Here is a 27,524-nt window from a genome sequence, read left to right on the forward strand (position 1 = left end):
GATTAAGTACTGAAATTTCAAGAAAGAGGACATTCATTAGCAAATGCCCATTTGGTCAAGATGTAACTTGAATGGAATGATTTCCGGAAAGTGATGAAACTCCATGCAAATGTTATTTAATGTTTCCTGCCATATCAGTTACTCGTACTTAATATTTAGTGCTCAGGGTTGAGCTCATCTTTCGCTAACCACGTAGAGAAAAGTACAGAGATGTCAATCATGCAGCATTGGCCTACATTGTGCATCAGCTCTTACCACAGAAAACTCTGCAAACTGTAAACTAATAGAGAAATATGCTGGAATATTGAGACTTTTCACGAGTCCTTTCAAAGTCAGGCAGCAATCCAACATTTTACAGCTGAAGGGAACAAGCAAGACATATTCAGTACTAAAAAAAATAAAAATAAAGAAAAAATGTGTCAGAGTACTATACCAGTCCTCCTTTCATAAAATGTGAGTCTTGACTGATTGACCAAAGAAAAAAGAAAGAAAAGAGGTAAGCATAACATAAGGAATGTAAACCATTATTCTCACTGAATGGTAAACATGAATGAAAAAAGCAACTGTGTTACATACCTACAGGGAAACCCTGTTTTAATGGGCTTGCTTACGAGGTACCGCTTGCAGCAAAGCAAATTTGGCAGTCCTAATTTTCCATTACTGTATTTTGCTGACCTCTTTTAAACGTGTTTAAAATCAGGTACCACAAATAACAAGGTAAGTCAGCAGTCCCCGGCAACCTTGTTAAAGCAGGGTCTCCCTGTACCTCTTTTGCTGATACAAAAGAGTAAAGAGTGATTTCAGACCCAGTAGTATGGCAGAGAGAAGGATGGCCCATTTGAATCGATCTTAATTGGCTGCCCACTGGGATACATTTGAAAACTGTGAATAGCGCAGGCCTACTAGAATAGAACTGTTCATCAGTGAATATGTGCATCAAAAGCGTACGCTCATTGGTAATGGTCAACTCAAATTGAGTCTTTGGCTGTGTGTGTACTCACATAGAGATCAGTGATAAAACTGTACACAATTCATTACGGGGATTCTCGAAAATATCCCAGCTGAGCCAGCCTTGCCAATCAATGGTATCCCCACAACACTGCGTCTTTAAGAATGTATGACAAAAGTTATGTACTGACATATCTATGGTGATACTAATACCATATCATTTAGAACAAGATAAGAAAAGAACTTCTTCAAATTTGCATGTACAAATGGCAGGATGACGAACTGCTGTGCGACGTATAAGATTCTGGGTGACCTTACTAACATATATTGGAGAATCATTCAAATCATATGGTACCTTTTCATTCAATATCATTTTCACTGCATCAACCACATACAACATGTACAGTATGCAGAAATGTGCCACCGTAGGACAAAATTTTTGATACACATATCTACCTTTAGGCATCACACTCGTAGTGTGTCTTTGAAGGCATCATCATAACCTGGTGCAAACATATATCATTTTTCATTTTCGTCCACTCAAACACACAACAAACTTTGCAAGACCATTTCATACTAAACTCCACCATGGCACCTTTGCCCAATCCACAAATATATTATCTACCAAATTTTTACACAGATGAAAAAAAAAAGAAGATGAACAACTACAAAAAATACATACACATATGGAAAGATTGTACACTGTGGATATGCTAAATGTACATATTTGAAAGTTTAAAGGCAAAGTCCACATTTGGAAGGCAGGGTATTCAAAGTTGGAATCAGAAAGATTATAGGGTAATGAACACATAGAGCTAGACAAAAGTCATCAAATTACTTACTCAAGATGTAAATGTGAATACTTGCTTTTGTGAGAATGAAAATATAACCATACCTTGTCATGACAGATTGATATACAAAATGTAACAAAGGTCTCATACACCTGGTATTGATTGTCTACATATATAATGCATTATGCAAGTCACCTACACAACAGTGCACTAATGCTTCAGTGATGTTTTAACACTGCTGAGTACATATTCTCTCAGTCCAAACATCTCTCCTTGGCGAACATCTACTAGCCTCTCACCAATAGCCCCACACATTCATTTCTATGTCGGTTATTTCCCAAAGTGACTCCATCACTGCATCTCTACGATGCAGTGTCACACTTTGTGACATAATCAGCCATGGTAAAATTAACACTAACCCTAAATCTTTCAGATTATCGCTGATAACCTATTCTATGCCTTTGACTCTCGAGTACTGACCTAATTTGTGATCGCTGTGAATACAAGACATTTGTAATAAATCATTTAATGAATAGTGAATACACATAGTTTGGATATGTCATTTTTGTACAGGAATACACACTGAATATCACCATATTTTTACATTTTCATTCTAGAATACAACATGCATGGTCAGATTTCTGATGGCAAACCTGCTAACTTGAGGCAGCTATTTTGCTATCTCAGATTTTCAGGCACATATTTCTAATGTTGCTGTCAAATCTAGGCAAAAAGGAGCAAGAGAGGAAAAATAACAAGAAAAAAGAGGCACATCAATCACATACACATATCATCTGTGTGCAATCAATAACAACAACCTCTAAAAAGAGTCAATTCCTGTGATAATCCACTGTAGGAACTAACACTAAAATGGCACAATCATTAATAGCCCTTAAATCGTCTTGTTCTGCCTAGTTTTTTCTCTTTCATACTAAGTTCTACACTTTCCCTGCTCCATTTCAGATCGACAATATTAATTCTTCTCTTCTCTCTGTCCTAATCTGAATTTCCACTTCCACTCCTGCTCACTTTCAGAATACAAAACTATTATACACAAAATCTGTGTCCATCCAAATTTTCGCACTTGCATAGGCCAAACAGCAATGTCATTCAAACAAGTATCACTGTATTCCAAAACTACAATATCACCATAAATGTGACATACGGAGAAATGAAAACGAGACAAAATCTTCGAAGAGCAAATCAAGGCTTACATATCTTCACTTAAAAGGAACTAGCAAGGTATGAACTAGGTTCAACTTTTACACATGTTACACCCTTTTGCTTCTCAAAGCAACAGACCTACACATATCAACACACTTGCATCAGGTGCATGGGGGCACACGAGCGGACGGGAATAGGAGTGGACCCAGTGGTACAGAGAAAGTGGATTGTATTCCATTTTTTTTTTTTTACTAAAGCAGCAGTGAATATGAGCCGGCACAGGAATATTGCTCTGGCATTTGAATCAACATTGGAAGATGCTGGATCGAAGGCTTCTGAAAGATTAGTCCACATCAAGGCGCAGGAGTCTGGAGTGTACTTTTTGATATCAAGAAAGTTGCAAGGCTGAAGGTCCAATATACAGTTGGAGTATAAGATGAAAAGCTTGAGAGACTAATAATGCAAGCTGCTGGTACACACCCTACACCAGCTCCATAAATGTCTCACACACATAACAATTCAGAGAAAACACTACAGCTTAAAACACTGCTGGTTACTCTCTTGCATGAAACTTTTCTAGCTATTGTTGTCCTTTCAGGAAACATTCCATCTTTCCACCTTGAAATTCTATTCATAAGAGACACTTGAATTCAATCCACTGAAAGTTAGCATACCCACCTGCTAATGCACTATTGGTTCGTTCTGATTCATACAATTCATTTGCATACATTATCTTCAAGTCAACTGTGAAATAATCTACTGTAAAACACAATATTTTCGCGGCATGAAATTTTTGCGAGTTGCCCCTAACATTCAATGCATTACATTGTACACAGGAACTTTCACGTGCATTTTAATTTCGCGAATCTTGGCTCTCGCGAAATTCATGAAATTAAATGATCGCAAACATTCCTCATTTTACAAATTAATCACTTTGTAACTGAATATATCTCTTGAGTCTCTATATCTACCATAACTGCAATGTAGGATCAGGTAAAATTGGGCAAAGGTGTGGTTTTATACTCCAACACACAGCAACTAACGAAGAGCCTTTAATTGAGAGACAAAGGTATGTAACTCTCAAACCAGATCGGACCACACATCCCTACTGTACAAGGTAATACGAGGTAAATACCACCATTCGTCTTCATGCCTATCTCTGCACCATGCACCATACACCATCTCTATCCATGATGGATACTAGCCCATTAAAAGCATTCCTATTATTATCAACATTATAATTCAGACCGAAACTGAATATTTCAGGAAATCGTGAGCATTGATCTCAAGAAGGTTGCACTTTGGGTTAAACATGAATTTGGGCTAGATATACATACACAGAACCTTGCTGACTCTCTTATCAGTTACAAGAGGGAAGTAAGGAATAGTCTGTAGATGCATAAAAGGTCTCCTACATTTCAGGGTGCTTTCTTTTTTTAACTCGTGCCATGGGTGCAAATTCGAATTGGTGCAAATTTTGAATGTTTAAAGTAAACCATAGAAAAAATTATTATAATAAGGATAGTAATGCAATGGGTATTCACATTTCTCACTCAGCGTGTGAAGTTTCATTTGTGCTGCATAAAAGCAGAATTTTATGAAGCATTCTACATATTTTCTTTTTGAGAGCCAATCTAAGGGGTCTTTATCAGGCCGGCATGATGAGCTGCAACACAAATCAGCCCCAATATTTGTCAGACATACACTCAAATTAAGCAGAAAGTGCTTCCCCTTTTTTTCTGTTCACTTATTCAAATTAGCTCAAGTCACAATGTAACAGAATGACAGGCAAAGAAGAAACTTTTGTATTATAAAACAGATAACACACACACCAAACGCGACTCGTCTTGAATAGACGGGTGCTACTGCTGCACGGTACTTCATACCTAGAGTGACCTTTGGTCCCACTGTACTGACCCCATAGCTGGCCAGGGAAACTCACAAAAATTGCACAAAGTACGGTCTGAGGGGCAAAACTTTCAACACGGCACACTACCCTAGATTTTTTTTTACTGCTTAGTGCTTTGTTCCACTTGTCAAGACAAATCATGTTCTCAGAGGCATAAAACTGTTTGTATCATGCTAATACAGATAGTTTTGATAGTTTGATGGTAAGAACTGGTGGAAAGGACAGCAGTCTGTAATATTTCTGTTCAACATCTCATTTTGTTTCTTTATCAACATCATACACATGCGAAGAAACAAAAATTAACAATCCAACTTGTTTTAAGCAGCATGTACATAGCTGGTTTACAAACAGAATGATTTGAGACACCTATAACAACTTTGGCTTTTTATACTTACTGTGCAAACATGTACCTGGAAGTTTGTGGGTTGATTTAGATTTGTTTACTTTTTAACGGTCATCTTATTTTCTAAGAAGTATTCCATGCAGAGGACAAGCAAGGATGTGTACTGTTTGAAGTCACATGGTGTACGTAGGACTGTCAAATCATCGGAACGGAACTTGGCACGCATCGAAGAGCTGGATCGACTCTCACCGCCAAATTCTGCAAGTGTTGTCTTTGCTTCCTGCATATGACAAGCCAAAAGTGTGCAAAACTGAGTATACAAATCTTCTATCATATGAAGAACCATAAACACATACCTATTATTTACTGTATGTGCCTAGTCGTGCATATATAATCTAATGTATGGCGCAGACAAGGCATAACAAATTATCAGTGATCATCAATTAATTGTCAAAATTAGATCTCATCTTTAAATGACAAATAAGAAAATTCATACAAATATGTACGATTCAATGAGGCAAATCGCATCTTTGCAGTGTGGGTGAGGCAGATGTCCTAGGCTATATGCATAAATCTTCTAGAAATCGTTATCTCACAAAACAATATGAGCGCAACTATAAAAACTATTGTCAGTGTGCCATATTATCAGAATGGAGACACAAAACAAAAATTATTTTGTCTCACTGATGCAAACGAGGTATATTTTTCAAATAGTTTGTGAATTTTTTTAATCTTGGGAAATGTTTATCAAATTATTTCCTTTATCCACTTTTTGTAATGTGATATAAAATGTTGAATTATGGAGACAATAAATATCCTGTTGGAGTATAAAATAAGAAGAAAATGACTAATTTGCTTTCTTCTTGTTAATTTGACAAGACCATACACAATTGGTTTATAAGCACATATATTGCTTAACATGGTACGCACCTGTGATGACTGTATCGCCCTCATAGTTGAAGGCGCAGCTGAAAATCTCGTCGGTGTGTCCCTCCAGAGTCTGTAGGCAGTTGCCGGACTGCGGGTCCCAGACCCGGGCAGTCTTGTCCGCACTGGCGGTCAAGAGTTTGGTGCCTTGCGGATTAAAGGCAATCTGTGGTGGACAGGGAAATGAAAAAAACTATTAAGGTAAAGGCAAAGAACACCTTGACCATCACATCATGAGGCTCAATTGAAATGGAAATATATTTCTCTACTTCTCAATTTCTATCCCCTTTTTTCATAATAATACAGTATACGTAACTGCTTGTGAGTAATCTCTAGTGCAATATTCCGTCCTACAAACTTTGAATCCTGCTTTTCAGTAAATCTCCTGCTATGTCATTAATTGCAATATGTGCATATCAAGTTATTTCAATCATATCTGAACACCTCAAGTTAAAACATTCCATTTGATTCATTTGTGCTTGAATGAAGAAAATGCAATTTTAATTGAAAAAGCGATTTTAATCTGAAGGACATAATTATCATTTTTTTTCTCTCTTTATTTTTTTCAAATCTCTTTCTTGTTTATTTTTTTCTGACATGAATGAAAGTAAATATAAGACAAGCAAGTTAGCAAGTGCAGAATTTTAGGAGGCTGGTTAGTTCTTCAGGTATTCATATGTCAGCAGAATGAGCAACATATTTTTACCATCATCAAGACAGCTTTCACTCTCAGCCATATTTATAGCTTTAAAGTGTCTCACTTCTCCTTACACAAGTAAGAATTCTCTGCAAAGTGTCTCCATTACCTTGGATATTTCTCCCCCGTGGCCTTCTAATTTGCATACACACTGGTGGTTGACGGCATTGTAGACCCTGGCCGTACCTGTAACAGAGGTAACAGTAAAAGCCAGTGGCAAAACAAATTATGGAAATCTTCTTCATATGGTGACGACACGACATTTGCTCCTGAGACAATTGCTCCAGACTTATTTTCTTGAAGGGCTTAGGGTTAGGGTTGTAATAGGGTTTTAGATTTAGTTTGGATGTGAGGACTAGGATTAGGGTCAGGGTTATGTTTGTGGGCAGAATTATATGTTTAGCTTAATGTGCAGATAATTTCATGGGAGCAATTGTCGCTGAAGCAAATGACAAGGAACCCTTCTTCATATGGTACAATGTGCCTGGTTAATACCATTTGCTGACTATTTTGCTGGAGCAAAGCACGGCAGGTCCGCATCATTTGCCTGTTTCCTGGTGTGGGTATGCAGGTTGACCACTTCATCTGGAGTCATGACTTTCTGTCACAAACAGGACCTCCATTTTATGTCCTATCTGACAGAAAGAGTGCTTTTGCCTCTTACTAGAGTGGATGGCATGAGTGCACTCAACAATGCTCAGCTAAACTCAGTGGGAATGGAACCTGAGCCATTTAGCAAGCATTGGTTGCCTCAGCAAAGCGTTCTCACCACAAGGCAAAATGTGATGTACTATTGCAAGGTTATTTGCTAAAGTAGCTAAAAGAAAATTATTGCACCAGCCTATGTGTTTCATTGAATACGCCTTGACATTGCACATGAAAATTAAGCTGACAAAATTATGCAGTTTCAATAACCTTCTAAATGCCCTATATGGATAATAATCTAGTTTGTTAATCTTCTATCCATTGTTAGTCATGCAATACACTAATTTTTTACATATTTGCATTGTCTTGATTTGACTATTTTCATAATCCGCAAGTGCATAGTGACTTGGACTTTTGTTATAAATGGTTAACTGGTGCTCATAGGCAAAATTCCTTTTTTGCATTTTTCAGATATTTTTATTTGAATATTTCCGATTCCTCTCCATATTTTTTCATGTATTTTTTAATGTATTTTTTCTTGATATAAAGAAAATCCAATGTTTTATTTCATTTTATCCAACAAAAGATGTTTACGAAAATGCTTAATCAAAAACTAATCCTGAAATTGGCAGCACATTTCAGAGGATTACAGTTGCTGTCTCTCTCTCAAATTGGCAATTTTTGCAAAATACTCTCTGATTTTGCACTGGTTCAATGACTTCAATTGGATCTTATACTCTTTCTCCGCTTCAAGATATGCAGTGGAATTCAGAGCTGCTAAAGGAATGATAAAGAGGACAATTTCTGCCAGAAAATGACCCAAGGACTCAATGGGTTTGAGCAGAACTATTGGACTTACTGTCAGCAGACGCCGAGGCAATGTACTGTCCAGTGAAGTCAAAGACCACGTCCAGAATCTCGTCGTCGTGCCCGCGAAGGTTCCCGACGCACTTTCCCGTGGCAGCATCCCAGATCTTGCACGTCTTGTCCATGGACCCCGTGACGATCAGCGAGCAGTCGTAGTTGAACTGGGCCGAGCTGATCTCGCCCCGATGTCCAATGAGAGTGTGGATTCGTCTGGGGGAGGGGGAAAGAGGGAGAATGCGACAAGCACCAAATAAGCAGTAAATCAGAGAAGTTCATGCAATGAAAGTGTATCACAGTTGTGAACGACTTTCACAAGGTATCAAATTTCATGGCAGTTGCTTTAACTTTGACATTGTATTTGCTTACAAACACATAATTGAAATTTCCCCATTTTTTATTCTTAATCTCACCACCTTTGAACAACACATTCATATGGTTAGTTCAGGTACCTGTAATCACATTACCATTGCTCTGCATATACAAGTTTTAAATTCACAATTGTGGTAACCTGATCACATAAGTTTGCTGATGTCTACAAGACCAAATGTCAACAGCATTCTTTGTTGTTAGTTTTGTTTTGCTTTTTTTTTGTTTTAAGGGATGGGAAGAAGAAAGGAAGTTGGGTTTCCTCATTGTTTGAAAAAGGAATAGACTGTTTTTGATGGGGAGAGGGGCAATGCAGTCTTACCTGCCAGAATTGACATCCCAAACAGAGACGGTGTGGTCAAAGGAGCCAGTGATGACCTTGTCTCCGGTGGTGTTGAATGACAGCGAAATGATTTCTGCTGAATGCCCCTGCATTTGGCAAAAGGAAGAAACATTTTTATCACTGGTTAGTACAGTAGTCAGTCATATGCCCCTGATATTAGCATGGGTATTAAATGCATGATTTACCATTTGCAGATGAAACAAAAACCCAGCAGTAGTGCTTAAGAACAATTCTAAAATGTGAGTTAGGGATAGAAACAACCACTGTAAAAATTTGAATCCATATAATCGATGTTAAGTATTGTTAAATACACAAAATGTGAACAATAGTTATAGTAAGAATACTCCAGACTACCGTCTACAGTTATGGTTTATAGAGAAAAATTCTGATATCTCCTTATATTTTAGGCTTTATTGTGAAAATTTTATATGGTAGGATGTTTTGTGATACGACAAACCTACACATATGCATCAAATGTGATATCTTGAACAATTTTGAAATCACTGTTGAAATCACTGCTCCCAAAGGTAAACTGGACCTTTAAGGGAAATCTTTCATAGCCAAGAGGATTTCACTAAACGTTTGGTTTCATCCTTGCACTATGTCATAGGTTCCTGCAATAAGCATATTGGAAAAGGGTACATGAAAGATGCTACCACAGTCATATAAACCTATCACTTTAAATTAGGAAAACTAAAAATTAAAGACCTCAATAATGGATTCTTGCACAAATGGTGTAATATTTTAAATATGTACAAAGGACATTTCCTCAATAACTTTATATAATTTGATCTGGTAATTCAACTCTTTAGAATTCTTCCATTAGAAGATATATCAAACTCTGACATCGAAACACAAATGCACACAACAGTGACTTCACAATGCCACTCTGTTGACATTGACATGGAGCAAGTTCCTATGGGGGGGGGGGGGGGCATTTTTTGGAAGCACACCCTCTACGAAAGCAATCCCTTCCTAGCATCCGCCATCCACTCACCGAGAGAGTACACAGCTCTGCCCCAGTTTTGATGTCCCATAGCTTGGCTGTGGTGTCCATGCTTCCAGTTGCGATCACGGTACTCTGGGGGTTAAATGCTAGACACACCTGTGATTGGGATCAGAAAGAGAGAAGATGGATTATGCAATCATTTAACCCAATATCACTCACATGCATTCATCTGCTCAATCTAACATGTAAAGACCCAGTAGCATAGGGGCCTGACTTTAGTATATTTGGACAATCCCAGTAATGAATACAGCTTTATACGCAACAAACATGCAGCAGAAGAATCTCGACAGGAGTTGAACATTACCAGTGAGCGTATGATTCAGTGCATACATATTCACTGACAGGCAATTCTAGTTTAGCAGGTACCCCAATGGACCGCAAATCATTATCAATTCAATTGGGACAATGTTGTCTCCCCATGCTGTGGGGTCTTTACACCTAGAACTAAACCTATAACTTACTTACTCAACCCTGTTTTCTTCTTCAACGTCTTTTTTTTTTTAATTCTCAACCCATGAAAGATCCCACCAGTATAACCCAATACTGCCAGTACCCATTAATGCATCACAGTCATAGCCCAAGCCCATATGATAATTCATTCAAAACCTTGATTATATAGTTATTTTCACTCTACATTTATTCAAGCGACTTGATAGAAACTTCTGCCTTCAAAACATGTTTGTGCTCTCCTTGCATCAAACACACATTTCTCCAGCTGTAACTGGCTTTGGACAAGCTTGATATTCTTTCAATTGTTACATGTATATATTTAGTCCCTCCATGATGCAGATGACATCACAAATAAACATATGTGTACTTTCTAAATGATACTTTCATTTATAATGACAACTAATCCAGACTATATGTCAGGGTAATATCAATTTACACACCTTATTCCAAAGATGCACTTAAACCTCACTGCTGGGCAAGGTAAAATGAAAGTGCACTATTCTGTATATTGCCCAGTATACATTGCATTGTCTCACAGTAGTATTGACCCAGATATCATATTGCTATATGTGGAGAGTGGCCATTGGTTTTTCCTATCCACTGAAGCCCAAGTAAACCTTGATGAAACAGGTGACAAGATTTTCAGGTTGCTCTAATCCTTGGCATCATTTTACATCAGTTCACAGTTCTAAGACTGTGTAGAATACGTAGTCTGCACTAATCACATTGAAAATGATAATTAAATCAAATTCTGAAAGCTTGCATACTTCACTTAATTTTTTTTTTTTTGGGGGGGGGGGGGAGAAGGGAAATTTGTCTTCATACAATGACTAAACTCACAGTGTCATTAATACTGACAATGATTGGTAATAATTAAATTTCATCAAACAACTACTAAAAATAGCTTTAAAAAACCCAAAACAACAACAAAATAAAAAACACCACACACAGACACAGAACAAAATGCCTGTCACTATCATGAACACTTTCTTATCAATTATTGTTATCCTTTTCATCAACGATATCATCAATACCAGTCTAGATATAGACGATGATAACAACCACTGTAAACAACACCTCACTTTCAATGACATAAAACATCACAACAATGTAGAGAAGTTAAAGAGATACATCACTTTCCCTCCTTTCAACACACCAGCAGAACTGACCACTGGTCACTCAAATAGAAGAGCAATGTCCATTAGTAAACATCTATCAACACAGATTCATCAAAGCTTGCCAAACCAAGTGCATCCTCTTGAATTATAGATTCAGCTTTGCTGACCGCACAATTTTGATGGTTTTTTTTTTTTCATACAGGTCAGAAGTGACACAATACTTGTGATATGATGACAGTCAAAGAGGTAGACATATTGAGGAAGAAGAGGGAAAAAAAAACACCACTTAAATCAATTAGAGAGGAAATTTTTCAGGCCGGTGTGCTGCATTTTTCCTCTGTCCATTTCTCCCGCGGCATGCATAATTCTGCCGCTTGGAGCCAGCCGGAGCCGGCCGATTTTCACCGGTGAATTGGCCAAAACTGACCTCGGCGTTGGATGAGTGGACCGTAAACTGACCCTTTAAAGGGCAGACTGACCCAAGCTGCATGGAGCACTGACCTTAGAGTGGTCGGAATTGACCTAGTGACCCACAATGGCTGTCTCATTAGCACCCACGATTGTTTCCTCTTTCTCGCTCTCTCTCTTTCTCTCTTATTTTTGTTTTCCCCCTCTAAGCTTATCCATTTATGTGTGCAAAAGAAAAACACCTATTTAACGTAATGGAGCTGGCCAGAGTATATGAGGCAGGAGCACTAAAAGATGCTTAGATTGGAACGATTCACTTGCACTGTGGGGAATGCGGATTGGCTTCTTTAACTCATTACTCTTCAACAATAGCTGGATTGGAATACAGAGTTAATTTCTATACTAGCATCATGCTGGCAGCAACTAACACACTCATCTGAAATACTTTTGGCATTTGGGAGCAGCTAATACTTTCCCATTACAATACCTGCTCATATGACACAAACGAAAAGGAAATGTAACATTGTATTTACCTCTTCACAACAAATAAGAAATCTTGCAATATTTTTACCTATTGGCAACACATCTGATAGATGAAAAGGGCATTTAGATATCAATTAAAGAGATATCACCGCATGACAGCTGTTTTGGTTGTTTGATATTTTCATTCATTTATCTAAGTATTCTTAAAGTAAACCAATAACCTATTTCAATCATTAATTTACTTACATATCCCTTTACATATTCCTCATCCATTATCTATTTATCTATTCATTCATCTAATTCCTTGTTCATTTGTCATTTATTCATTCAATCATTCTACAATACACTTTTGCATTTGTGAAATATTTGGTTGTTTAGAGCCACAATGTAGTCCAGGTAAATGAAACAGTACAGTTGGCTGTACAGAGTAAAGTGCCTCCAAATTTGTATGGACTCAAGAAATTCAAGACTATTAACAAAATGTTCCAACAGACAATGCTGCTGACATAGATTGTGGCAATATGGGACTATTAAAAACATTCTAAAGTACAAAACTAATTTTGGGTAAAAAAAAAACATATTCATCTAGATGTTTATATTAATTTTGGGTTAAAAAAATCATATTCATCTAGATGTAAATCATTGCAAAGTCATCTTTGCTATGGTAGCAAAATGAGTGTGAAGCTTTGCTAATAAACATTCCTGTCAACTTTCTACTAAGACTATAACTTGATTTACTTAGCTTGCCAGAGTCACATTTAGATATTTTGATATTCTTTGGTAATTAGCACCCTCTGCCTGAAACACTGTAATCATACAGTTACAATCAAATTTGTGTTGATATAAACATAAATACTATAAATTCAAATGTAGCAAAAGTGGTGCAGAAATACTGATATCTGCAAGGCATACATTGTGGCTAGGTAAACTGAAGAGTGGTTTTCCAACGTTTGAAAGTTCACTGAAGAACATTCCTAATCACTCACTACTAGTATTGATCCACATTCCAGTTAATCAGCCTTAAAAACAAAAGACCTTCATAGTCTACTCATGAACTGTGACTTGTAAGAGCTGTACTCCACTTTTCCTTATGACGAGTAACATCACTTCACACAAACTCACACACACAGACACACACATATTCACAAGATGCGGGAAAAAAACACAGACATACATCCATATTATATGTCTGTCTCACATCATTTACAAAATCAGTATCAACTCCTATAATCTTTCCTTCTCACTACGAGTATTTCTTTCTGACTGAATTCAGTTGGCCCAAATTGATAATATATGTACATGTACATGTCCAAAAGATAAAGTAATTGAATAACCAGTTCTTTGTCTCACACTGAAGTTTACATCAGTTGCTGCAAGTAGGTTTACAGTCAGTAATATTATTTTATGTGAGTCCTCCATTCGTCTCTAGACTGACTCATTTTAAAGTCCAGTGTATGTAGATGTCACTGTACAATCACAAGAGCCTTTGTTGCACATGTTACAAAGTGACCACAGATTGCAAAATGTAGATAGGCTCACATTTATGCAGTTGCATTATCAATGCAACAAAAGTTCTTCAACATTTTGATTTCATGAAAGAAATGACAAAAGGACAACAACCTGAAATAGAAGAGATACACCAAACTGTGCTCTATCCTGAAATCAACATGTTTGTTGTTTTCTGTTGTTTTTTTTTCTTTCCCCCTCACGAAAAAACAGCTGTGCCTCTGTTAGTGAAAGCTCACGTTCTCCAATCTCAAAAGAATTTTCACTGTACGCAGCACACTCGGCGCTGACCTCTAGAAAAGTGCGCTGACACAGAGGTTGATTAACAAGTGAGTGACAGGTGATAATTTGACCTAGATCTGGGACACATGCGGAAAATAGCTTTCCCCACCTATACGTGCAGCGTCAGGTTATGATGCACTTTCCCCTTGCACAATCTTTTTTTTTTCTGCTTTGGACTCTTCTCTTTCTTGTCCTAAAAATAAAAGCTATTGCATTTTGATTAACTACAAACTGCTCATTTTAGTGTGTCCTGACAGTACACTCTTTTATATCGTAACCACAGATCTGATGGCATGAATAATCCATCCATCCTACCACAAGTATTAAAGTGTATCAGATACAAAATACAATATCTCAAGCCACTATGACATGCTATAAGACTTCAAGGAAATTATAAAGTGGACTTCAGCAAAATGCAACATTCACAGCTTTCTTAAAGTACTTTGATTTAATACCTACAAAAGTATGCACATTAACTTCTACTTATCATCATTGAGCTTTCAACAGTTAATCTACCTGCTTAGGTAATTTTGTTATGCATTTCTGCAGACATATTTTTATTGCTTCCCATGGCATTTGCTTGACAAATACCAGGATTAATGCCGCTAATCCGACTGACCTGAAGCTTGATGCTCTGGACACACAAGCAGCATGAATTGCAAACCCACTCAAATATCAAAATCAGCCAAAATCTCCATGCAGCAGTTTGATACAAATTACTTTGACAACCATACACAAAACATATTCCATATCATCATTAGGCAACTACTCTGTATCAATTTGAAATGACCACACAGCTCAACAGTCCAAAACTACTCAATTAACATCCGGAAGTGAACAGCACTATTCTCAATATGTGGGACAAAAACAGAAAGCAATACTCCCATGATCTGGGAGCTGGCAGGAGGGTTTGCTGCTGTCATCTTTTAATAGTCAAGATTACTCCCAAATAGGGTGCAAGAACCATGCTTTCGCTCATGTGCACACAAGAAGAAGGCAGGGGAGAACTAGAAATGTCGCTTTGGCGACTGGTATGCCTCCGCCATAATGCATGATTTTCCCAATAGGTCTAGATAGTACATGTGGACAATGTGTGATTACATTTTCACAAAATTGGCAACATATTGAAATGACAAGTTTGTCACAAATGTGTTGAATGTTCACCTTCCTTGACCTAGGTTTAATTGGATGAATAGGAGAGCATGTATCTAGGGATTTAAGGACTTTAACTTGACTTTGACCCATTCATACATTCAGGCATTGAGTAATTTTCAAGGTACAGGTGTGGAGAAAAAAGTGCAATTTCTGAATTGAATAGTAAATTGTTACCATTTTCATCTGGCCCTTGACCCGAAAATTCATAAGATAATCACTTTCAGGTAGAACATGCATAATATGTACTTAAGTTTCAAGATAACTTGAGCCACTTCCGAGATATGGAGGAAAAAGTTAGTTCAGCACTTTCACTTGATCTTTGACCTTTTGACCTTTGAGGCAAAATAAGAAGAAAAAAAAAAACTTTTCAGAGAATTTCTATTAGGTTACACATGCATACACCAAGTGTAAAAAAAAAATAACCCTGCTGGCATTGCATGAATATGAGGGAAATAGTAAAATTTTGAAGTGTTGCACTTGACCTTTGACCCCTGACCTTTGACCCCATGAACAGTACATTCTCTAGATAATCACTTCCAGTCAGTACATGTATATACTATGTTCCATGAAGATACCTTGAACAATTTTCCAAGGTACGGAGAAAAAAAAGAAGTTTTAATATTTTTACTTGACCTTTTGACCTTTGACCTCATGACCCAAACTTTCACCAGAGAATCTTAATTGGGTAATACAAGTATACACTAAGTTTCAAGCAAATATCTTCAAGCATTCAATAGATATGGTGGAAATAGTGAAATTTTATGTATTTGACCCTGACCTTTTGACCTTTGACCTTTGACCTCATGACCCAAACTTTCACCAGAGAATCTTAATTGGGTAATACATGTATACACTAAGTTTCAAGAAAATATCTTCAGGCATTCAATAGATATGGTGGAAATAGTGAAATTTTATGTATTTGACCTTGACCTTTTGACCTTTGACCTTGAGCATGTGCACCCAAAAGTTGATAGGCACAACTTCACCCCCTAATACACATACATGCCAAGTTTCATTAGGATACCTCAACAGGTTTTGATAGTTACCTTGTCCACAAAATTCATTACAGACGGACGGAAGGACGGACGGACGGACGGAAGGACGGACGGACGGACGGACAACCCGAAAACATAATGCCTCCGGCACCACTTCGTGGCGGAGGCATAAAAAAGAAAGAAAATAAAGCAAAAGTTTTAGCCTTCACAACAATAGGAAACACAGACATAGCTTACTATTTCGGATGTGTGTCCTCGTAGCGTGTGATAACACTTGCCGGTCTCTGAGCTCCAAATCTTGCAGGTCTTGTCAAATGAACCAGTTGCTATCTTGTCACTGGAGTTAGGGGAAGGGGGGGGGGGGGGGGGCAAAGAAGAGAAATTATAGGATCTACCACTTAGCTGGTTCCAATGGTAAAATATAATGATGAGCCTTTGGACTATTCCTGCCATTACAAATGACAAAATACAAGTATACGCACAGTAAATGCGTAAGAATTTTGTAGTGAATTATTCTAGTATGTCCATCTGTAACAGTATCATCTAAAGACATGGCATCATATCATAAGCTACCAAAGAACCCAGAAAGCATTTTCTTCTTCCCTCAAAAAGTATGAACAGAAAATTGAATGAGCCTCTTTAGCAATAAAGCTTCACATGGTAACATCACAGAAGGAAAAAAAAAAAGAGAACACACCATGGTCAGCATTTTTGCATTTTTTTTTTCTCTATAGGGCTGAGAATGAGGAGGTAAAAAGGAACTGTTAATGACAAATGTATGGATCCAATTAGTTATATATGTTAGGCAGTTATTTCACTGAATATGAGAGTATGTACATGTACAGTTACATTGGAATAGTGTAAGGTTAACTAAATGCAGACTGAGTTGAGGTTGAATGGATGTGATATTACATGCAGCTCTGTGACTGTAAACACATTAGTACCATAGTCTACAGGTACAAACTGCTTATATTCCTGACACTTTGTATCCTCATTGCCATCCCAGATGTTTTATCATACGGTTTGCTGCCATCTATTGTCAACTCCCATACAGGCCCAGCCTGAAAACTGCATAATACAGTACAGTGTATCACTTACACTCTACAGCCAATTTATAAAAAAAGAAGAAAACATTAAAACATAACTGTTTGCAATTAAAGCTCTCAGAGCAACATTTCTTAGATATCATCTACCTTTCACTATCATTCCTATTTCTCAGCAATGTCAGAGGCTAAGCAACTGTAAACTCACAAGTTTCTCAAGAACTGTGACATGATACATGCCCAATGAACACAGAATAAAATTTACAGATTCCACAATGACTTTCATTGCATGCTCTCTCAACACTCAAATGGCTTAGACAGTAATTCTTCACCAAAAAAAAAAAAAAAAAAACCCAGAGGGAAAAAAGCTAAACTAATATATATCATCATCATGCAAGATTCAGTCTTTGAGAGAAATTTGACATAGCGTGATACAGCCTGCTCATGTGGACTACAGAAGTTTCAAATCATGGTATAAACAAATTAAACTAATCAATGAAATAAAACAACCACAAATGCAAGGCAACTCCATCTTCTTATAAACAGCAACATTAAATGAAGAGAATGATAAAAGTTTCAACAAATCAGACATAAGTTATGATGTCATCACTTCACAACTCTCCAAAATGTCTATACAAAAATATACCAAAAATTATGTCATTACTTATTAATACAGCATCTGCATCCACCTTCTCCCTATAATTCACCATTGCTTGGTAATTTTTAAAAGAGCAACACAACTTTATTTTACAAATTAAGATTTTTCTTTTCTCATCATTTTATTATTTTCTCTTTTTTTTGGTTTAAAAAAAAAGGAAATTTATAGAGGAAGATAGGTTTGCAGTAACACCACGTGAATGTAGTCCTTTACAGGACTGTAATTCGGTGAAAGAAGACCCTAGAAAGGGTAGAGTGGAGAAGGGAAGTGGCATAGGGAGAGAGTAAGGAAGGCATATAGTGACTGTTGAAAAGCAGCGGTGAGCTGGAACTTCGAGTTGCACTAGTGGAGATGGGAGAATAGGAGACGGGGAGAGTTGTGAGGAAGAATAGAATGAGAATCAGGTACAGGATTTTGGAAGTTGGCGGGGGTGAAAGATGAAGCAGAAAGGACCAAGGAGAGGGAGAAGGAAAAGGTTGGGAAATCATGGAGATAAGAGGGAGAAGTGAAGAAGACGTAAAATTTGAAATGATAAATCAGGGAATTTATTAAAGATTCTTGTGCAGGTTAGTTAAAGGGATTGTACAGTTTTGGTTGAGACATAATTTCGGGTTTCTAACATTTTTTTGTGAAATAATGAGAAACCTCTTATGAAATATGAAAGAGCATGTAATTCTATGAGGAATTCAACGTTTATTTGATGAAAATTGGTTTTGAAATGGCTGAGATATCCGAAAAAGAGCAATTCTAAAAAGTGTGGGACCCACACTTTATTAAGATCGCTTTGTTTTACTTTGTTTTTGGATGTTTCAGTAATTCAAAACCCGATTTTCATCAAATAAACTTTGAAGTCCTCTTAAAATGCTATGCTCTGTACTATATCATAAGTGTTTTCTTGGTATCTCGCAAAAAGTTAAAAGCCCAATTCTCATCTCCACCAATACTGTACCATCCCTTTAAAGAACTGTGAGGCAATAGCATCATCATGTAATCTAATTTGCATATGTGGTTACGACTGATTTTATTGTTTCATAACATGTTAAACTTCAGAATTGTGCAGCTGTTATATTTTTGTCTGATTTTGAATAAATATCGACAATCAAATTATGCTTCTTAAAGCTGACTTGGAACACAGAACAGAAGTGCACATTAATATAATAATAATAATAATAATAATAATTGATATGATTTATATAGCGCCAAATCCACTCTGCAGAGTGCTCTAGGCGCGGAAGGAAGAGAAAGTGAAGGAGATAAAGGACATACAAATATCAAGTACATGTAATGAGTAGTCAAATTGAGGCTTTAAACAAGTGAGTTTTTAGACTGCTTTTAAAGGAGTCTGATGAAGAACAATTTTTTACAGCTGAAGGTAAGTTATTCCATAAGGTGGGAGCAGCATGGCCAAAGGCACGTGTGCCCCATATTGTAGTGAATCTTGGAATTATCAGAGAACCGGAGTTGGATGAGCGTAAAGATCTAGCAGGGATGTAATTATGGAGTAAGTCAATGTTATACTGAGGAGCAGCGCCCTGAATGCAATGAAAAGTCAAAAGTAAAATCTTAAAAATAATGCGATCTTTGACTGGTAACCAATGAAGTGATCTCAAAATAGGGGTGATGTGAGTGTGCTTCTTGGATAGTGTGATGATGCGTGCTGCCGCATTTTGAAGCCTCTGTAGCATGGAGAGCTGAGTTTGTGGTAAGTTAAATAAGACAGAGTTTCCAAAATCGAGCCTAGAGGATATCAAGGCATGGACTAATTTTTCGGTAGAAGAGCGGTTCAAATATTTCCTAATGAAGCCGATATTACGAAGTTGGTATCTTACAGATCTACAAATGCTAGAAACTTGATGAGACATAGTCATATTACAATCTAGCATTACACCCAGGTTGCGACAGGTTTGGGACACACTAATTGACATGCCGGAAAAGGAGATAAAATTAATGTCAAGTTTACCTAATCGTGTCTTCGAACCAAACATTAAAAACTCAGATTTATCCGTATTCAATTTCAAAGAATGTGAGTTCAGCCATGAATAAACATCGTTCATTGCATTCTCAAGCTGACTCAAAGCATGTAAGGCATCGGCCTGGTTAGGTTTGAAAGACAAATACAATTGAATGTCATCAGCGTATATGTGATAATTAATTTTGTGCTGGCGCAATATGTGTCCCAGGCTAATAAGATAGATGGAAAACAAGGTGGGCCCGCCCACAGAGCCCTGTGGAACACCGCATTTGAGAGGCATAGCATTTGATTTACAGCTGTTGACACACACTGCCTGTGAATGGCATGAAAGGTAAGATTTAAACCATTCGTATGCCTGACCTTTTACACCAAGAGATTGGAGGGTGTTTAACAAAATTGCATGATTAACAGTATCGAAGGCGGAGGACAAATCAAGTAAAATCAAAGCAGTGACATTTCCACGATCCATTTCCTGTAGGATGAAGTTCGACACATTGAGGAGAAGGGTTTCTACGCTATGGTAAGGACGATATGCGGATTGAAAAGGATCGAATAAATCATTAACCAAGAGATAATCTGTAAGTCTGGAGAAAACAATCCTTTCCAAAATTTTAAACAAAAATGGAAGGTTACACACGGGGCGGTAATTTTGGAGTGAACCTGGGTCTAAGGAAGGTTTTTTCAAAAGAGGTGTTATATATGCAGATTTCAAACACGAGGGGACGTAACACTGATCAATACTTAGGTTCACAATCATTGAAATAATAGGAGCGAAAATGGATGAACAATCTTTTATCAATACAGTGGGGACTGGATCTAAAGAACATGACTTGGGAGGTAATCTGCGAAGAAGAGCTTGGACCTCGTCGGGATCAGTGGGCTTCAGGGTTTCAAGGGAAGCTGTCGTTAGGGGCTCCTGCGCCGATTCGTCTGGACAGAGACTGTTACTGATAGTCTCTACCTTATTCCGAAAGTAATCGATGAAAGTCTCGGCCATTGCAGAACTGTCCGTGTGGGACGGTAATGGTGAAGATTGCTTTCGATTGAGAAGGCGGTTGGCAACGGAGAAGAGCCGTTTGGAATCTTCGCCACAGTCTTCGATGAGGCCCACGTAATAAGATCGTTTGGCCTTCTTCAGCAAGGAGTTTACCACATTCTTCTGAGCGCACAATAATTTCCTGTCAATTTCACTTTTACCGTTGGAAAGCCATTTGCGCTCGAGTCTCCTACGTTTCCGCTTCGCCGCTGCAATGTCAGAGTTGTACCAAGGACAGTCAGTGCGTTTCCTGATCTTTCGAGTCTTTGCAGGAGCATGTATATTGAGGAGTCTGCTGAGCGCTGAGTTGTAATTTTCCACAACGCAGTCCACACTGTCAGTTGGGGAAGACATCAATTTGCAGCTGACAATATCCTCGGCGAATGCTGTCCTGTTGATTTTCTTGATATTGCGGCAGGTGAATTCAGACATAACACGAGAAGGCTTTTCAAACTTGAGCAAGCAGGAAACTGCAGAATGGTCTGAGATACCGGAAAAGACCTTGGGGCTGGAGTAGAGAACATTATCAGAGTTTCGCACCATGATGACATCAAGAATATGACCCTTATCATGGGTAGGAGATGAGACGAGCTGGGAAATGCCATGGCCACTGATGAGATCATTGAACCTCAGCGTATTTGGGGCTGAAGTATTGTCAAAGTGGATGTTCAGATCCCCCGTGATCACCAAAGGTGATGGTCTGTACATAGTCTCATCAAGAAACTGTGAGAACTCGTCGAGAAATGTTGAGAAAGAGTGATTTCCAGGAGGTCTATACACAACGACGATGTCCACACAGGAGTGTGCGCTCGAAACAGTTCCATGCATTGACTCGAAGGTAGTGTATTTCTGTGATGGGTTTATGACAACTTGAAGGTTGTCCTTGTAGAGAAACCCAACTCCGCCTCCGCGCTTGGAGACCCTTGGACAGTGATGGAAGGTATAGCCACTCGGACGAAGATCGGCAATAGCTGCATCATCAGACGAGGACAACCAGGTTTCGCAGATACATGTGAAATCTAAACGGTGATCGGTAACAAAATCTTGGAATACCGAAGATTTATTACGTAGGGAACGGGCATTTAAAACACCTAACTTAAAATTGTTATCAAAACAAAAATGACCACCTCGTTTTCCCCTACGTGTCCTCCGCCTTCTTTTAATACCGAGAGAGACAATCCGATTCCAGACAGTGGGGTTATCATTGCGCCATCTAGTTGAAATATGGCTTGAATTAAATGAACGAAGGGTTTGTGTATCATATGATAATGAATGTCTTGAATTCGATGAGTTTTCGATTGTCGACAAATGCAGTCCACCACACTCAGGGCCAGGATTCGGATTTATATCTCCAGATATCAATAACAAACTCTGAAAAGTGGCCTCTGAGTTGGCATAATAGCGTACAGGGGTACCAACATATTTCCCCTTTGATGGATAGGCTTGTGCATAATGTGCACTAACATTATGAAGGCAGATATTAGGCGTACATTCATCTAGGCAGTACCCTTGACAGCAATAACACAACAGGATCACAGTAAGTACAAAGGCTATAGAGGTGACTGGCTTCATTGTGAATGACATACAGCTGGTACTCAGTAGATTAACAATAGCACTGAACAGTGACAGGATCAGTGAAAATACTTCGAGCTTGACTGAACAGCAAGGCACCTGTAGCTACATGTGTAATGCACCCAACATGGCTGTACAAAATATGCATATAGAGTGAGGCAACCCTCAAATAATTCAGTGACGGCACTGTAACAAAATAAGCTTACCAGAGCCACAAATTTGTCTAGTTGATTCTCTACACGAACAGAAACCAGATGGTACACAGCACAAGCACAAACATTATACAAGATCAGCAAAATATAAGACAAAAGCAAGAGCAGTGTGGGCGGGCATCCACAAGGCGCGCGCAACCCGAATCATGATGTCACGGAAAGCTAATTTTCTCACAAAGACATGATGTGCTTACCCATAAGGATTGTTGAAGGCTATGGCATAGACCACATTTCTGTGCCCTTCCAACGTGTGGAGTTCCTCCCCTGAGGCGGTGTCCCACACCTTGCACGTTCTGTCATAGCTGCCTGTGATGAAACTTGACCCGGATTTGTTGAAGGCCACATTGGTCAGAGGGAGGATGTGTGCTCGAAGGACCTGCACAGAAAGAGCCAGACAGGACATTATTGCAGAAATGATGCAATCTGGGTCCCATGATTCATAAAATTTGTTTCCAGTAACAACTGCCACATTTCTATGACAAATTTGCTCTCAGCCAATCAGTACTTAAGGATTTCAGTAGCTTATAACAACTATCGTAACTTGTTATTGATAACAAGTTTTATGAAATGGTGCCCTGGTGAGTGAAGGTTAAAATCACATATCACCTAAACATTTAAATGTATCTCTAGAACTCATTCATGACCGTTTGAGTCCATGCAGCATTGAGAAGTCAACAGTTATTGTCATAGATCTTCAATTCTATGCATCTGGTTCTATGCTGAACCTTTCAATATCTAAGGAGGATATCAACACAAAGAAGGGAACATACGTGTAAACTCGCATTAATTCGATCTCTCTCTCTCTGTTTTTAAAATCCCAGAAAACTGAGTTCCGTGTTTCCTGCACACATCATGCTAATCAACTCACATACATTCACATCATCGTAACTTCAGTGTTTCAACAAGTCCAAGTTTACTTGACCTAGGCTATCATTCATTTCTTGCATGGATAGCCACAGCCCAACATATTGGGTCAGCATCAAATCTTCTTCTACTTCTACTACTACTGCTGCTGCTAGTAGTAGTAGTAGTAGTAGTAGTAGTAGTAGTAGTAGTAGTAGTAGTAGCAGTAGCAGTAGTAGTAGTAGTAGTAGTAGTAGTAGTAGTAGTAGTAGTAGTAGTAGTAGTAGTAGTATCAAAGAAATTGAAGACAAAATCTAAGAACTTAATGTTATGGAATCAGTATATGATAATGTGATTACATCCAGCACACATGTAGATCCCACAATACAAATTGTTAACTGCCACTCCATCCTGCTAGTACCTTGAAGAGATAGAACTTGTGGTCGTCCGGCTTGGCAAGCTTCTCCTGCAGTCTCTCAATGAGCTGTCTGACCTGTTCCGTTCTGTTTGGGGTGACCAGAGGCTCCTTGCGTACAATCTCGTCCAGGATCGGGTCAATGTCCGTTCTGGGAGGTGTTTTTTTCAGAAGCACAACTTTATGGTGAGAACCAAGCACACACAAACTTTGCAAGCTCAAGTTGAAATGAAGCTTATGATTTTAACCCGGCTACAACAAAAAAAACTAGAAATGTCGCTACGGCGACTGGTGTATGCCTCCGCCATAATGCATGGTTCTCCTAATAGGTCTATAGTACAATGTCTTGACAATGTGTGATGACAGTTTCACACAATTGGCAAAATATTAAAATGACAGGTTTGCCATAAATGTGCTGAATGTTCACTTTCCTAGAACTAGGTTCAATTGGATGAATGATTAAAACGTCAGAGGGCAGGTATTTGGGGGAACTGATGATTTTTACTTGACTTTTGACCCTTTTATAAATTTATGCATTGAGTAATTTTCAATGTATTGAAAAAAAGTATAATTTCAGTATCAAATGGTAAAATGGTATAATTTAAACCTGGCCTTTGACCTTTGACCTCACAGTTCCAAAGAGAATCACTGTTAGGTAGAACATGCATAAATATGTAAGTTTCATGATAATACCTTGAGTTACTTTTGAGATATGGAGGAAGAAGTGCAATTTAGCACTTTCACTTGACCTTTGACCTTTGAACTTTGACCTTTTGGCAAGAAACTTCCCACAGAATATATATTGGGTTATACATGCATACATCAAGTTTTAAAAAAATCCTTCAGGCATTGCATAAATATAAGGAAAGTAGTGATATTTTGAGGAGTTGACCTTAACCTTTGACACCGTGACCTTTGACCCATGACCCCCAACTTCCCTAGATAATCACTGCCCATTGGTACATGCATATATACTAAGTTCCATGAAGACACCTTGAACCATTTGCGAGATATGGAGAAAAACATGAAATTTCAACCTTTTTTTCACAAAATAACCTGTGACCTTTGACCTTTGACCCCGTGACCCTAAAATCCAAACAAAGTATCATACCCCCAGGATATACCCTCATACCAAGTTTGATGCACAACCACCTCCCGGTTCTTGAGATATCGACAAAAACAAAACGGGACGGACGTACGGACGGACGACCCGAAAACATAATGCCTCCGGCCACTTCGTTGGCGGAGGCATAAAAAAAAGCGCTGTATGAATATTTTGTCTTACACAAACCTAAAATTTACTGGTAGTCATTACATATTTCTTTGGCAGACATACACTGTAATTTCACCAATGGTCACATGATACTAAGACCTGATTCTACTTTCATTTATTTGCTGGAATCCAATGGAATTATCACACGAACAAGCACTGCATGTGCTACTAGAATTCTAAACAAAAAATACAGCACTGTAACAGAAAACTTTTGCATGTTGTGGATATCACTCTGACTCTACAAGAGCTGTGCCATAATTCATATTCCCAAAGTTTTGAATCTCACAGTGGTCACCAGACAAAAGCAAGTTTCCCAGAAATTCTGTTGGAAAATCTTTCTGACCATTTATATTAGCTGTGACAGATGATTCAGGGATCCTACCACAAGTTGTACTTGTCAGTGTGAATTCAAAAAGACAGAGTACAGGCATACTTACCCTGGTTTGAGATCCAGAAGATCAATGGATTTGGTCTTCAGCATATTGGACTGTTCATACTCCAGGATTATACCTTCCAAAACAAAAATAACATACAACAATCAAAGTTGTAAATCTATGTTGTACTTATACAGAAATGAACCTCAACAGATATTGATAACTCTGTGGATTAGAAGAAAAAAATGTGACAAAAACATTTCTTAGCTTTTCTTTTTTTTCGTGTGTGTGTTTTATTTATTTATTTTTTTTTAATTTTTTCTAGGTCTACGCTTTCTCAAACAGAGAGAGTGCTCGAACGCTCCAAATCTGGCACAGTACAGTAGGCCGTAGGTATAGAGATAGGATGCGCATGGGCTATGGATATGGTTTGCTTTTTGGTACGGTTCGCTTTTGTCACATTTTGAACGCACCCCACCATACAATCACCTGGCATCACCAATGATCACTTCACTCAGTTCACTGAAAACAAAACTTGGCATTGATGTAAAACATTGTGGATCTACAGCTTTAGCGTTATAATCTATGCGAGAAACTACTGTCTTTGAATCCCTCTTTCTTGTGTGGCACTGCCACTAGCATTGACGACAATGATAAATCTTGCTCCTTTGGCTTTGGCAATTTGGCAAGGACTGGTAAAATCAAAATCTTGATACCATTTAGGGCCTAATAGTGTCATTCAATTGATCGTGACATTTCATTTGCAGCACTGCCACTGTCGTCGAGCTGTCCGGATTGCCCGACATCAATACACTTCCAACGGAAGTTACATTGCAGTTGGCCGTACATATCTTCAAGGAATCATTAATATCATTATTAGACACCTCTTTGGTAGAGTCTTCTGATTAACGAATAACGTTTAATTATTAACGTAGACACATTTTACTGTCATGTATAAATTCACATTGTCATTTACAGTGCCGCCTTGCCATTATTGCATTGGCATTGCATTGGATCAACGACTGCATTGTGATTCGCTCGCGTAAATTTACTTGTGTGGGATGGCAAACATTCATGGTGAAGACAACCCGCGTAACTGAAGTGGAGTGGCGGAGAGAAAACAAACGTAAAACAAGGCATAACAACGACATTTGCATAGTTTGATGTATCATATCTATTTTAAACACGTTGAAGCTCACCTGGAGGATAATATCTCAACAAAAATCTCTTGAGCCGCATGTCTGGCGCTGACTTTGAGACAAAAATAATATTATTTGACCTCCACTTCTTCAGCTACTACGTGTATGCATGCATGTGCACAGGGTCCACATAAAATAAACCGCGTCCGTAGTGATACATGGTCGCGCTAGCGCGATCAGGTACATTCCACAACACAGTCGCCGCGCCGACAAGGGCCAAAATCGCGCGATACACTGTTCTCCTCCCCTGTGGATACAATCTTTGATACAACATGCAGGTGCGTACCGTAGACTACGCAAATGTGCACCCGCGAATTAATACAAGCAGCACTTCAGTGATTGCGCTATGTATGGTAGTGTGTAATAAGAAAAATATAAACAATGCCCGATGTTTATTGTTTTTCTATTTCCTTACACACCAATAATTAATGCTTTCCTGGCAGTATCAGCACTATAATTTTGTAATTTAAACATTTGAGTAAGTGAAATTGTGAGCAGGTTCACCGGATATGGGGTTAGGT

General features: G+C 38.2%; 1 protein-coding gene across 1 annotated transcript; it reads right to left on the minus strand.

Moving 5' to 3' along the window:
* Positions 1-5,315: 5,315 nt before the first annotated feature.
* LOC139734968 (uncharacterized) lies at positions 5,316-27,126 on the minus strand. The gene is made up of 11 exons (XM_071645744.1): positions 27,004-27,126; positions 25,868-25,940; positions 24,164-24,308; positions 23,094-23,275; positions 16,644-16,743; positions 9,998-10,105; positions 8,980-9,086; positions 8,284-8,501; positions 6,889-6,965; positions 6,086-6,248; positions 5,316-5,435 (listed from the first exon to the last, which is right to left on the minus strand). Exons 1-11 carry the CDS (start codon positions 27,041-27,043, stop codon positions 5,401-5,403), a joined length of 1,248 nt encoding a protein of 415 aa, XP_071501845.1. The 5' UTR covers positions 27,044-27,126; the 3' UTR covers positions 5,316-5,400.
* Positions 27,127-27,524: the final 398 nt, after the last annotated feature.

This window comes from Diadema antillarum, unplaced genomic scaffold (genome assembly GCF_040938485.1).
Source record: "Diadema antillarum isolate AM-2024a unplaced genomic scaffold, OU_Dant_1.0 seq00000561_RagTag, whole genome shotgun sequence".
Classification (NCBI taxonomy): domain Eukaryota; kingdom Metazoa; phylum Echinodermata; class Echinoidea; order Diadematoida; family Diadematidae; genus Diadema; species Diadema antillarum.

Coding starts and splice junctions, on each gene's coding strand:
- LOC139734968 (XM_071645744.1), bottom strand. CDS start 27,043: ATGCGGCTCAAGAGATTTTTGTTGAGATATTATCCTCCAG. Junction 25,941..27,003: donor GTTGAGATATTATCCTCCAG/GTGAGCTTCAAC, acceptor TTGTTTTGGAAG/GTATAATCCTGGAGTATGAA. Junction 5,436..6,085: donor GGGCGATACAGTCATCACAG/GTGCGTACCATG, acceptor TGTCATATGCAG/GAAGCAAAGACAACACTTGC.